This window comes from Punica granatum, chromosome 7 (assembly GCF_007655135.1).
Source record: "Punica granatum isolate Tunisia-2019 chromosome 7, ASM765513v2, whole genome shotgun sequence".
In the NCBI taxonomy this organism is placed as follows: domain Eukaryota; kingdom Viridiplantae; phylum Streptophyta; class Magnoliopsida; order Myrtales; family Lythraceae; genus Punica; species Punica granatum.
In genome coordinates this window covers 19,570,537-19,585,063 of record NC_045133.1, presented here as the reverse complement: position 1 = coordinate 19,585,063, position 14,527 = coordinate 19,570,537, and the positions used below count along the sequence as shown (strand labels likewise).

The window sequence follows — 14,527 nt, the reverse complement described above, 5'->3', positions numbered from 1 at the left end:
CATGGCATGGGTTGGTAGCCGACCGACAAGCCCATCAACCTTATTAGGCCTCGAAACCCAACTAATTTATATATATATATATATATATATATATAATTTTGTGCAATCACTGAGGACTCGAAACCTTCTTAGGTGGCTGATGGCCTTAATCAAAGGGGGATGGCCGTTGGCGAGGACCCCATCCTTTGATTGAGGTCTCTGATCACCTCAATCTTGGCAACCTCATCCACGGGATGGTTGGCACCCTCGAAGTCACTACCCTCGCAACTACCACTCTAATTATTTTTTGAGGAAAAAAGAGGAAGTTTATGCAAAACAAAATTAATTTTGCTAAAATTCTCAGTTTTAAACTTACACATGTGACTCACGCGGGCATCCAAATATTTTATTTTTTAGTCAAATTTTGTGAATTGAAATTGGAAAAAGTAATTTATTTAATTAACAAACAAATCGAGATGTGTGAAAATATGTTGTCGACTTAGGTTTGCTCTCTTAACCCAAAGAGAGTGTATGAACTGAAGGGTAGATTAATTATGAAATTGCATAAGACAAACTCATTAATGAGGAGGAGAGATTCAAAGAGATGACGTATTATCTACCTACAATAAAAAGTGTGAAGTTAATCCTATATTTTCATAATTCCTTAAATGCTCTGCCTCATTGGCACCGTTCCCCATCTCTTCGAGCACCCGCATTGCAACCAGACACCTTCTTATGCTCTATCTACCCTCAGGCCCTTCGCCTTCTTCAAACATCGCATTGTTCTTGCCATCCCTCCATTCTCGCCAATGTCAGCGGTCTACCTATGCTCTGTTCAACTACCCTCTGGCCCCCATCCGCGCCCGTCTCCTTTCTGCCCACTCCTTAGAGTCCATTGCCGCCTCTGGAAATGATCCACTCAACGCACCTCATCTGGGACCCTCGATCCAACATGTTGCCTTCTGCCCCTAAGTTTCCCACCCAATGCTTCGCATCTTGTAAACATCTGCGCCCTCTCTTCGCATCCATCCCTCTGTTTCACATTTCGATTTTTGCCTCGACTAGCCACTCCATCTACAATAGTCACCCTCGCCAACTCCCTAGCCCCCAACCTCGCCTTCTGCATGCCATACAACCCACGACCAACCCAGTAACACCAGACTGTCAGGTTTGATTGCCTCTGCCTACCGAACCACGAACATTCAACCGCCAGTGCCTTGTGGTCGAGTCCCACTGAATTTCACGCCTCCAATCGATTATATCTACAAGTTTTTTCCCCTGTTCATTGATGCAATGCACTATGCATTTGAGTCTATCGTGTGTTTTCGGATTGTTTGGTTGTGTATCAAATAATTGCTCTTTATCCTTATGCATGCCATTGCCAAGCGCTAGCTAAAATGCTCCTAATGTTCCTCTTATACACTATTTTACAATAGGTTTCTGTTTCTTCCATAGCTCAATAGAATAGTGAAATGCTACGGCCTTGACCAATAGAGTACAAAGTTAATAGATTGTAGCGGAACAGGTTCATGTATTGCTTGCACCTTCTGTTGATACCTTTCAATAAAAGGATTATATTTTAGCATTAAAATATTATTTTGTCCATAATTACTCTTTCTGTTTCTCTATTTTTCATTTTGGTATCTTTTGTGTTGCATCGGTTACAAGATCACATTTGAACTGCACATGTGGATAAGTTATTCAATTTAGCATCTAAAAAATGTATTTAATTTACCCTAGCAACACTACTGCTAGCTGTGCTTTTGTAGATACTTTGCCAGGTAAATAAGTCTTGGGTCATGTAGATGATTTTATGTTTTACTGTATATAGCTTATATATGAAGCAAATAAGTTTTAGGGAGACTTCTTGGTTGTATAGCGCGAGTTATGTTGCTTTCGTAACCTTATAGATATTGGAACGATTGTGGAAATATTTAATAACATTGATCAATGGTGTAAGTGTTCTTTATATTTTGGAATTTTGTTCTTTCAATTATGCACTTGAGGTTTCCTTTTTCTTTGGGTCATCAGACGCTTTTGACCAAATCTCATGACTTTGTTTTCCGACTGGATGGCCATTATAAGGAGTTTTCTGTGACACCTGCTTAGTCCCCCTACACCTTTCCTGTGCCACCTACCCCTCCTTTGTCAATCACAGCACATTCCTGACGGCCATGACATGTGTACTAATGATCAGCTCACTGACTTGCAGAGCTGTGGCGTACTAGCCCGTATCATAAAATCCTTATAGGACCTGTTCGCACCATCAAGAAAATTTGCATGACTGCATTTCGCTTGTTCCTTTTAGGTGAGTCGTCTATGTCCCCTGTTTACACCCTCTGCTTCTTCTTCTTTGCTTTCCCTTGTAATTATCAAGGTATGCTTTTGTAGAGCGCTTCTTCAGAAAATTGGAGGGCCTATAATATAAGCCGCAACCTGCATCCTCTCGCATTCGATATGCCCTGCTTTTGACTTTAATTGTTTGAACTGTTTGAACTTCGATATATGCTTTACGTTGTCAGTTAATCAATCTCTGTTGAAATCCACCAAATGGAGCGACTTGCATGTTTCAAATTCTGGTTTATTAGGCTATGTTTAGGTTTAAACATGCCAATTTTTGACATTGGTGGTATTAAATATGACTCTGCTTTATTCTAGAGAGTCGAGCTGAATTCTACTATTAGATAGATTTGTAGCCTTTTTTTCTTCTTTTTACTATTAGATAGATTTGTAACCTATTTTCTTCTTCTTTTATAATTGAAACGGGTGATTTAATTTGTTGTGTACATAAAGGTTTAGCTCTGGTGCAACTTAAATTAGATGAAGTTCTTGCTTGGGTCTTCGTTCTAACTAAGAGTTGAAAGAAATGAAAATCGTCCTCTGTTGTGTATTTGAAGACATGATACATCAGGATTACTGACTCTCACCATTTAATTTTGTTTTGGTTAAATCTCACCATTTAAATTTAAAATATAATGAAGTTCATTTTTTTTAATCTTTACAATAGGGCTTGCTGCTGGTTGAACATTGTTGCTTCATTTCTTCCTTCTTTTTAATCCTCAACCTTACTATTCTCATATGCCTAAATGTACCGTTCCAGGTCCAATTAAGAGTAGATAAATCAAGCTACTGTTAATGAACCAGGTAATGTGGCAGTTGCCAACTTAGGAAGCAAAGCAAAAAGTATACATTTTATTTAGTTGTGAACAATTTGTATTTTGTTTTTTAATCAGTTAATGTGTGCTTGTTTGGAGTTAAAACTAAGTGCTAAAAATTAAGTACTTAATGAATTATGTGCTTAAGTTGATTTTGTTTGGCATAAAATGTGGATGTACTCTTAGTTGTTATTGTTAACATTACAAGAAGACCCCAAAAATTTTCTTTTCCTGAACTTTGACCAAATATTTGTATTATATTATTTTTTATTTTTTAGAAATTAAAAGAATTGATTTTTTTTAAAGGGACAGAACTCAAAACATAGTGGTTGCGATCATCCAGAAGAGGGGCAAAAGCTGGTGGAGGCTCGTGATAATTTGATTTTCATCCAAGCCCTTCTGAAGCAGGATTTGGTTCAGAAAGAAAATTTTTATATGCACAATACATTGACATGGGTTATTTATTGGATTTAGTTTCGAAGAATGAATTCTTTCTCCACATTTGCTCAGTCATCTAATAATGCTCTCTTCTTTGGTTCTGATTCATTTTTGGAGAATGTAGAGATCTTTTTCGAAGCGCTTGTGAGAATTTGAATATGCCTCTTTAATTTCTCTTTTTTATCAAATTATTTTGTTATTTTGTGCCAGTGTGCAAGCCGATATGTAGTTTTAAATGCTAAATTGCCATAGATTCCCATCTTTATTTGCTTGAGGTTTGTTCTCTGGAGATTCTTAAGTAATGGGCACATTTTGTTGTGATCGACGTTTGAATGGGTTTCGTGAATCTAAGCAACCTCTCTCAAGTATATAGTCTTTCCTATCCTTCTCTTCATATATTTTTATATACTTATGGCCTGCTCATGATTCTTAAAATTTTTATATGATTTTGTGTTTTTAATCAGGAATTCAACTCTTTGTTATTAGATTATTATCAACTTATATAATGCATATGTAGGTTTTTATGAACAAATTTTTCTGATATTATTTTAGCCTTAACTAAGTCAAACAAAATTTCCTTCTTTTATTCTCTATGTTATACAATGTAGGTACTAAACCAAATACTCAAACATTCACCATCCCAAACCATTGAGATTCTGAGGTGTCCTTTTCAAACTATCTGTTACTTTTCTAATAATGATATGGGCTTGCTTGTTTACTCATTATAACTGAGATGAGCCTAAAATTCTCCTTTCTACTAGGACCAACATTTGTGGGGTTATCTTTTCGCTGAAAAATTGCATGAAGAAAGAAAAGAACCATGGTTCGGGAGGAGTAGAGAAAACATATCAATGCTGAAAAGGGGTATATCATTAGCGTCCCAACAGGAGCACTAATATACTTCATCAACCGAACTGAAAATAAACACTCTATATTGCCAACTTCTTCCAGCCCATTTAGCCAGCCAATCCTTTTCAGATAAGAGTTGCGCTTGCAACAGTTTCCTCACCAATTATATTGATTTTCAGTTAGCTATACCACTACAATTTCCGTTGTTTATGGTGCATTTGGTTTCAGAGTTAAAGTAACTTTAATTTTGATTGTGGAAAAGAACAAATGATTGTATAGTATATCGAGTTAAAGTTAAAGTTAAAATTTTTGACTTGGAAAATGTGTATTTTGTTGTGTAGTGTGTTGAGTTAAAGTTAAAGTTAAAATTTTTGTGATTTTAACTGCGAAACCAAATGGAGCATTTAATGTTTACATAGGACAGGAGGACAAAATCCAACATCATTATAGACTGCCTTAGTTGGGAGGGCACTGAAGCAGCTACGAAGGTAATTAATCACGATGCTTCATATATCTTGGTATTTAAAAATCGTTTTCTCTCGAAGTTTTTGAATTTAAATTTTTTTTGCGGCAACACGATATTGCTAAATAGTTGATTAACAGGAAGAGACAATTAAACTAGAAGACACAAGATGGAATGGCCATGTGGACAACAATAGTGAGTCTCCATCATCAAGTCTTCACCAAAGCAGATTGAGCTGAGTTCGTTCCTAATTTTTTTTTTCTTTTATGGCAAAAAAAATAGCAATAGATTAAATAATATTTGATTTTTTTTTTTGGATTGTGGATTGAAAATTCAGGGTGAAACAGGTTTTAGTGTAAGGGGTTTGAGTAGTTGCTTGTTATCTCAAGAATTGATCTCATTTGGTGGAAGGTGAACATATGCAAACCCTGCCGTGGGAAGGTTATATTGTGTGATGACTTTGAAGACATCGACAAAATACCAATTGTCATTTTAAATATATAGATATAGATGAGAAGTATTAATTTCGTTATACCAATGCAAGGTACAAATAAGATCTATCAGTTTCATTTTGTGGTAATTCAGTAATATAACACTAACTATGCACGTGCCAATCCACTAGTTCATTAAAAAAAATGAGAAAATGAGTTGAAATACTATATATTAAATTAATATATAAATATAAAGAGTAGAGTAACACGATTTTTTTACATGAAAAATTGATAAAGTGAGGTTCCTCACCTCTTGTCAATTGATGGTGGAAGACTATTATAAATTATTGTCTGAATTTTACGGTGTACGATTATTATGTGAATTTTGCATATTACCTATACATACGTGTGTGTATATATATATACCTTGTGAACTCTCCTCCTTCCGTCTCCTCCTTCCGTCTTATTAATTGAGAAGCATTGGAAATATGTGATTTGGCTCGAGGATTGGTAAACATTAGTCAACCAAGCATTAATATAAGGGATACGAATGAACGCTCAATCATGAGTGGCAAGCAATAATTTCGTCTGTCTATAAGTACTCCAAATTAGAATATCTCTCGATTGAGATGGAGCCATAACTGATGAACGGAGATATGAACATTTGTTCTTACTCACAATTTGTGTTTCGTCTGATAATCAAGAGATTTCAAATTTAACTATATTAAAATCTAAGTCCATTTAGTTTTTTATATTCTCACGTTAAACACACAACTCTCCGTTGTATCTGAATAAAAAAAGAAAAAAAAACCTTTTTGACAAGTAAAACCCTAATGTTCCGTTTGGTTTTATAATAATGTTTTTAAATTTTTAACTCTAATTTTAATTATACTCACTATATAACAAAAATCAACAATACAATTATTATTTTTTTCATTTTCTTCAATTTTTTTAACCATTCAATTCAATTTTTAATACTAAATTATATAAAGTAACCATTACTTTTTCCATAATTCAATAATAAAATCATTACTTTTTCTCAATTATTCATTACTTTTTCACTCTTTTCTCATAATTCAACAACACAATCATTACAACTCAATTCTACTTAACTCTGAAACCAAACACACTAAATATCTGAAGAATTTTAGAATGAGGCCAGTTCCCTTTTCTTCTTCGGTCGCCATACCGCAGAAAAGTTTTAGAATAGTTTATTTGATAAACTTGGAATTGATCCGATCATCAAAAGGGGAAAAGAAAAAAAGAATTGATCCTTTTATCAGTTTAATACTTTGAAAGGGGTCGCATATTCCGATTCTCCTAATTTATTTGCGACCTTCGTGGGAGGTTTCATATATAATCGCTTTTCCACCATTTTCTTTTGGCGGAATCAGTAATGGGTAAACTATTTTCAAATCATAATTTGCATTAAATTCGACCATTGTAAAAAAAGAATTATGCACACGATAAAATTCTAAAAAATGGAAGAGATTCAAAAAGAGTTTTTCCTTTATGGTTGGCATACAATGGAAAAGTTACAGAAATGTCATTTGATTGACATTGAATTGATCCTTTCACCAGTTATAGTTTAGTACTTGAAAGGAATATGATTCAAAGAGTTCGCTTAGTAGTGTAATGATTGAGGGCTCGAAAACTTCTCAGGTGATTGACGACCTTAGTCGAGGGGGGTGGCCATTGGCAAGGACCCCAATCCTTCGACTGAGATCTCTGATCACCTCAATCTTAGCAAGCTCATCCACAGGGTGGTTGGCACCCGTGAAGTTGCTACTCTCTCAGTTGCTACTTCGATTTGAGTTTATTTTTAAGGAAAAAAGAGGAAGTTTTTGTAAAAAAGCATTAATTTTGCAAAAATTCTCAACTTTAACCCTACACTAGCCGTGTGGCTCGCACAATGCGCCAACGTCCGAATATTTTATTTTTTAATCAACTTTTGTGAAATGAATTTAGAAAAAGTAATTTATTTAATTAACAAACAAGATTGAGATGTGTGAAAATATGTTGTCGACTTAGGCATGCTTCCTTAAACCAAAGAGGGTGCATGGACTAAAGAGTAGATTAATTATGGAGCTACATGAGACAAACACATTAATGAGGAGGAGAGACTTGAAGGGATGACGTATTATTCACTAAAAAAAATGAGGAGGTATAAAATGACGAAAAACAATACACTAAATTATTATGTAAATATAAAGACTAGAGTAACACGAATTTTTTTATATCAAAAGTTGATAAGGTGAGGTTCCTTTCCTCTTGTCAATTCATGATGGAAGACTATTATAAATTATTGTGTGAATTTTTCGGTGCATGATTATTATGTGAATTTTGCAAATTATACGTACGCGTATGTACACCTCATCAACTCTATTATCTCCATCTCATTAACTGAGAAGCATTGGAAATGGCTCGAGGATTGGAGAAAATTAGTCAACCAAGTATTAATATAAGGGATGAAAAATGAATATTTAATCACGAGTTGAGATTTTCGAATAAATTGATTCAAGCAATAAACAATATTTCACTAGGTGCTGAGTTTTTTAAATAAAGCTCCCAGAGACTTAAAGTAGGTGGATCCCGCAGACTCCATTACATCCACGTACGCAAATAAAACAGAAAAAAAAAAAAGTTCAAGGGTTTGTAGGAAGAAAAAAGGTCAAAGGACACTGACGGCGATTAACAAAAGCCAAGTTGTATCAAAAAGAAAAAATTGGAGTCAAAATATTTTAAGTTTTTGCAAAATTTTGTTTTTTTCCCCATAATTTACCCTAAAAAAATTGTTATACCCATATATAGATTAATTATATTATATCATGCTATGCACTACTTTTTAGTATATGTACTATTGAATTATCGGTAATAAAGTTAAACTCCATTTCAATTTCCCTTCACTTTATTTTTTTTTTCAAATTCAACAATATAATCATCATTATTTTATTTTTTTTCTTATTTAATAATAAATTTTTACACATTTTTTTCGTTATAATTATACAATTAATTTTTTAATAATAAATTCCCTCCATTCACTTAATTTTTCTATTTATTCAACTATATAATTATTAGTTTTTTTTCTCTTTTTCTTCTATTTAATAATTAATTCTCAAAATATATAAATATATACATATATTGGCTTGATTAATTAAATGTAAATATTTAAATTGGGAATGAGTGAATGGATTCTGCGAGTTGTGTTCAGTAGAAGAGGGGGAGAGATCCCTGCGAACTAACGGCAGTGCTTTGCTCTGCTCTTTTCCACTTCGGGGTCAGTTTCAGTTGAAGAAGAACCTGCTGCTGCCATGGAGAAAGAGATTGACGCGGTCATGGAAGCAGCCTCCGGCGTTCACTTCTCCGGCTTACGCCTCGACGGCCTCCTCTCCTCTCCTTCCGCCTCCCCCCGCGCCACCACCGCTGCAGCAGCTGCTGCCGCCTCCTCCTCCCCCCAATTCGACTCCAGCTCTTCAATCCAGCAGCCCTTCGTCATCGGTGAGCTCGATTCTCCTCTTCGGTTAGCTTGCAAGGAAGAACACCCGTTGCTTTCTCTCACGATTGAGCCCTGCCTCGTCGATTGCCAAAGCCAAGATCGATAACATCAGCGCACCGGTGCTTTCTGCTCCGAAAAGCCTTGCACAGAGAATGCGGATAGATGCTCAAATTTTAGAATTTTTCATTGATTCTGGGCCAAAGATTGAATTTTTCAGCTTTTAATTCGAATAGCTGGTCTTGCTTGATTGATCTGTGCAGGAGTTTCCGGAGGTACTGCTTCGGGCAAGACCACGGTGTGCGACATGATTATACAGCAGCTTCACGACCACCGTGTTGTGCTCGTCAATCAGGTTTGAGTTTGATTGCATTCGTAATTTCAGGGCATTTACATTGATACATTTTCTGCATCGTGCCATGAGTATGGTGATTGATTATGCGAAATATTTGACTATTAGCATACTTCAGGATTCATTTTACCGTGGTCTGACCCCTGAAGAATCAGAACGTGTACAGGAGTATAACTTTGATCATCCCGGTAATTTTTATTCTTTTGTTATTTAACTTTAACGTCAGATTATGGTATATTGTCGGTCAGTTTATCTCGTGCGATCTGCACTTACAATTTCTGTGAATTGTGTTATCAACTGGTTCTTTTCCTTTGTAGATGCATTTGACACTGAACAGCTTCTGGATTGCATTGAGAAACTCAAAGCTGGTCAATCTTATCAGGTTCCTGTGTATAATTTCAAGACTCATCGTCGCCGTTCAGATACCTTTCGCCAGGTAGGCCAAGTCAATTCAATATGTATATCTGCTGTTGTTATTGAGAGCTTTCGTGAAAGCCTTCTTTGCTTCTAAGGTTTATCTGTTGATGTGATTTTGAGTGGCAAAGATGAGAAAAGAACATTCATTTAGGCAACTCAGAGTCTCAGTCCTATCTGCTAGCTTAATAAAAATCACCAGCAACATCAATTTCCTTGATCATTTAAATTAGTTTGTATTTTCTCGCACTTCCAGCTAGAGTAAAAGGCATATACACCTTTGCCGTCCTTGACGCCTCTGAGTTCATTAAGTGCATTGGCCTTTTTTCTGGTTCTTTTCTTCCGTTTGAATGGTGAAATGAAATTACTGATTTTTATTCATCCTAGAACTTTTTTCCCTTCATTTTACTAACATTGACATATATTTGCAGGTTAACGCATCCGATGTCATTATCCTGGAGGGAATTTTGGTTTTCCATGACCCACGAGTGCGAAACCTTATGAACATGAAAATATTTGTTGATACAGGTCAAAATAATTTAGACATTATGTTTAGATTTCTTCATTACAACTTATGATTCTCTTCCAGCTTATTGCTACTGGGGTTTCTTTCGACTGTTATAGGAAGTAGCTTTTGTGGCAGGATCACTAAGGGAGTGTCTGTCATGATTCCATGTCTTCTTTACAACCAAATTCTCTGGGATTTCATTCCTTTTGAATCTGCAATTCTGCGAGATACCTTCTGTGATCATGCCTAATACTTATGATTCAATTGTTATAGATGCTGATGTGAGGCTTGCCCGCAGAATACGACGTGACACTGTTGAGCGGGGTAGGGACATAGACTCTGTTCTTGAAATGGTAAGCCTCACTTCTCAGCAATCTTGTCATTAACTTGGAAAAATTCGTGTGTATTCTTAATGTATAACAATTGCAGCTATAAGTTATTTGGCACTTCCCTATCCCTACTTGTAGCTAGAAAAAGCTGCAAAGTTACCAATGAAGCCTCTTCTTGTAGTTTTTCTCACAACATAAGTGATTGCTCTTGCCTTCAATCATTAGTTTGAATATTATGCTACTTCTGAGGTTTGGTGTCTCTACTAGAATCGATGGTTCTCTTCTGTACTTCTACTCGTACTGTTTTCAGAAATAATGGTTCCATTACTTTCCAATGCCAATTTGCAGTATGCAAAGTTTGTGAAGCCTGCATTTGATGATTTTGTCCTACCATCAAAGAAATATGCTGATGTTATCATACCTCGTGGAGGTGAGAATCACATCGCCGTTGACCTGATTGTGCAACATATTAGAACAAAGCTTGGTCAGCATGACTTGTGCAAGATATATTCCAACGTGTACGTCATACAATCAACATTCCAGGTATATCATTTTGTACTTTGCCTCATGGTTATTTTTTAATGCAAACAAGTTTGTTGACTATTTTTCTCATGGTGGATGTGGCTGTTACAGATAAGAGGCATGCATACTCTGATTCGAGACAAGGACATATCAAAGCATGATTTTGTCTTCTATTCTGATCGACTGATTCGATTGGTATCTAGATTCATATTACACATTGCAGACAAATTTGATATCCTTGCACCTGTTAAATTGGACTTCCGAGTCCTGAAATTTCATTATCTAAACCTTTAGGTTGTTGAGCATGGGCTGGGTCATCTTCCTTTCACAGAGAAACAAGTAGTCACTCCAACAGGTGGGTTGGTAAAGTGTATTATTGTCTTGTTTTTCCATCTTTCTATGCTTTTTCAATTAAGCTTAAGTAAGGGTAAATTTAATGATGTAAATTGAATTCTTGTTCATATATTCCACAGTCCAAAGTAAATTCTTGTTTTCTAGTCTGTATCATTGAATTTCCTTGCTTCTAATGTAAATTGTTTAGATAGCTAGGATGAAAAGTGGTAGAAGTCTTCTTCATTTGCAAAGTACATGCTCCGAACAGCATTTGGATCATTCATTAAAATGAACTTCTTGTTTCAGGTTCAATGTATACTGGAGTTGATTTTTGCAAGAAATTGTGTGGAGTTTCCATTGTCCGAAGGTAAGCATTCATATACACATACTAGATGGATTAATTGTGCACATTAACGTCAGTGGCTAAATTACTAAACCTTCTCATATCCGTATTGCTGCTGCTTGAATGATGTATATTTGGATAAACACATAGCCCCTTTTAAAATTCCTTCTTCTCCTGCTTTCCCTTTCAAAGATATTCCAAACAGACTGAAGTAATTTCTGTTGACCTCTAAAAGTTTTGACAATCTTTCATCATGTTGTTTTATTTGAAGTGGGGAGAGCATGGAAAATGCATTACGAGCCTGCTGCAAAGGAATAAAAATCGGGAAAATTCTTATCCACAGGGATGGAGACAATGGGAAACAGGTGAAGAATTTTCCTACCTTCCCTCTTTACATTACATTTTCCCGTGTTCCCTGTTTAACAGGAGATTAATCTCTTCAGCATAAGAAGAAAACATAGGGTTAATATTAAATTACTATATTTTAAGTACTAATGCTTTTTTGTCTGATTGGATCTACATGAGCAGCTAATATATGAAAAGCTTCCCAAGGATATCTGTGAACGACATGTCCTCCTTCTAGATCCTGTTCTCGCAACAGGTAAGGCTCTTTACCGCGATCATCGTCCTAATCTTTAGTTTTGTAATTGAATAAAAGGGAGATTTTAATAATGATTCTACCATAATGCAACCCTCTACGACGAATATGCTATATCTATGAAACAATATTATGGTGTCTGTTTTGGACTCTTTTGAAGGTAACTCCGCGAACCAAGCAATTGAGCTGCTGATAGAGAAAGGAGTTCCTGAATCACACATAATCTTCCTAAACCTCATCTCGGTAAGTGACACGCCGTTTTTGTGGTCACCTCCTTTTATTTGGTACTGTAATCAGGGAATCTAATGAAATTTATCGCACTGTTGCTCCTTTTCAACTCCAGGCCCCAGAAGGAATCCACTGTGTTTGCAAGCGGTTCCCCTCCTTGAAGATTGTCACGTCAGAGATCGATGTGGCGCTAAATGAGGAGTTCCGTGTTATTCCAGGCATGGGCGAGTTTGGAGATCGTTACTTCGGTACTGATGATTGATTGTATATTAGTGCTTGGGCAGTGCACACACCTATGCTCGAGTCTCATACCTCTGGTAATTGACAGGTGAAAGCCCGCAACATATTGGTGAACATATTGAAATTGAACGACAGGGTACAGACCTGTGAGTTTGTAAAGAAAAGTCTCAATTTGGATCTGCCTAAGGGCAAACTACTTTTATATTCATAATGACGCTACGCCTCTCAACGGTTACTTATTTACGTACATATTACGGTTCTGCTTTATAAACTCTCTAATGCGACGAAAATTTGGAGTTACATGTTCTGATTATTATCATCTGAAGGCTCAACACATCCGTGCTGTTACGACAAGTTGGAAATCAGTAAAATCTGCAGGTTTATTTATCTCCGAATCTGCCTCAATATTTTTATGTTGTGTTCATATTTGCCCCCATCGGGATTGAAGGCTAAGGGCATTAATTAGGGAATGGTTTCATTCATGGCAGTACGATTACAAGGGAAGTTCATAGGTCTTATATAACGAAATAGAAATCTTAATACAAGGATAGTTCTCCTAAATATCGAACTTGTAACATTTTGGTTATAAGGTGAAAACGTATGTTACTGTGTTACATTCTCTTTTCATGTTAGTCTTTATTTAGACTCTTCTATTCATATTAGGGAAAATTGCAGCAAGGACAATCCCTGAAATTTTAGCTATCTATCATAACAAAACCGAAATATCAGAAAATACGAAACTAAAGAAACAAAAGCACCTGTAATCTATATCTGACTCATCAAATTCCTAATTATCAACTAGCTAATCGGTTTCGGCCTAAATGTGGTTATATCATCAGGCAGATTAAGGCATCATTTGTTTTGTTGATCCGCATCATCTGCCCTTTCCATCAACTATGTATTTATTATATATTAAATATTTTCGAGAAGATTATTTATTTCACATTTTTTGTTATTATAAAATTCGTAAATACAATAATATCAACTATGGTTGTTAGAATTGTGATTCTACTCATAGAGTTGCAAATATTTGGTATAAGGATATTAGGTTTGATTTGTAGTTCTTCGGAATGGGAGTGTAATTGGATTGCTTTTGAAATTGTATTATATGAATTCTTTTTTTTATCATGTTTTACCTTACCAGAATTCATTTTAATATATCTACTAACTGTTTTGCTTAGGTACACACAAAGAGAAAAAATTGGTCGCATTAAAAGAAGATGAATGATATAGTATTTGTGATGTATAATTTAAAGTTGAAAGATAAGAAGTTCAAAAGCAAGTTAATCTTCAAGTGGAGGATATTTTTTCCGATGATGAATGGATTGCCGAATAAGAGATCGAGAATATTGCAATCTCAAGACATAATTTTAACTTGCGTGCTCTTGGTCGTGAGGATGATGGTGATGAAGAAGGTGGAGTTATTCAAATTGGCGATGAAGATGTAGAGAATATATGCGCACAAGAGCATGTCACTGTTGATAACTTGGAGCTTCCCGAAGAAGATGAGTTTGATGCTTTGGATGATGATGATGTCGAAGTTGACGATGAAGATTTGGATCAGATTTGATCTGTTTGTTCATCCTATGTTATGACTTACGCCGTTAACTTTTTATTTCTATTTCAAGAGTTTGAGTTTAAATTATGAATTGTGATTTGGACCTTGATTTTTAATAATTTGTAACGATGTCTCGTGCTTTTATGATCTTTATTTGAATGAACAATGATTGATCTTTTCTGCCTAGGAAAGTATGATACATATATATATATGTGTGCTTTTTTTTTAATTATATGTAGAATCTTATGGTTCACTAATCGATTCACGATTTCACGACTCTCCACCGATTCTAGG

General features: G+C 35.5%; 1 protein-coding gene and 1 long non-coding RNA gene across 4 annotated transcripts; both read left to right on the top strand.

Moving 5' to 3' along the window:
• The first annotated feature begins 703 nt into the window (after positions 1–703).
• LOC116213043 lies at positions 704–5,422 on the top strand. 3 transcript variants are annotated; one of them, XR_004157987.1, is made up of 3 exons: positions 704–1,147; positions 2,192–4,909; positions 5,025–5,422. It is a non-coding gene; the product is annotated as an uncharacterized LOC116213043 (long non-coding RNA). The 3 variants fall into 3 exon arrangements; XR_004157988.1 differs by having other exon boundaries at positions 704–2,287; positions 3,080–4,909; XR_004157986.1 differs by having other exon boundaries at positions 704–4,909.
• Positions 5,423–8,493: 3,071 nt separating this feature from the next.
• LOC116215358 (uridine kinase-like protein 1, chloroplastic) lies at positions 8,494–12,924 on the top strand. Its single transcript, XM_031551040.1, has 14 exons — positions 8,494–8,813; positions 9,072–9,163; positions 9,279–9,348; positions 9,478–9,596; positions 10,006–10,102; positions 10,356–10,435; positions 10,760–10,954; positions 11,045–11,128; positions 11,228–11,288; positions 11,573–11,633; positions 11,881–11,974; positions 12,138–12,210; positions 12,368–12,450; positions 12,551–12,924. Exons 1-14 carry the CDS (start codon positions 8,627–8,629, stop codon positions 12,695–12,697), a joined length of 1,443 nt encoding a protein of 480 aa, XP_031406900.1. The 5' UTR covers positions 8,494–8,626; the 3' UTR covers positions 12,698–12,924.
• The last annotated feature ends 1,603 nt before the right edge of the window (positions 12,925–14,527 follow it).

Excerpts from the sequence above, each read along its gene's own strand:
- LOC116215358 (XM_031551040.1), top strand. The coding sequence starts at position 8,627 with ATGGAGAAAGAGATTGACGCGGTCATGGAAGCAGCCTCCGGCGTTCAC. Across the intron at positions 11,129-11,227 it reads CTGATCGACTGATTCGATTG|GTTGTTGAGCATGGGCTGGG; the intron begins GTATCTAGATTC and ends CTAAACCTTTAG. Across the intron at positions 11,975-12,137 it reads ATGGAGACAATGGGAAACAG|CTAATATATGAAAAGCTTCC; the intron begins GTGAAGAATTTT and ends CTACATGAGCAG.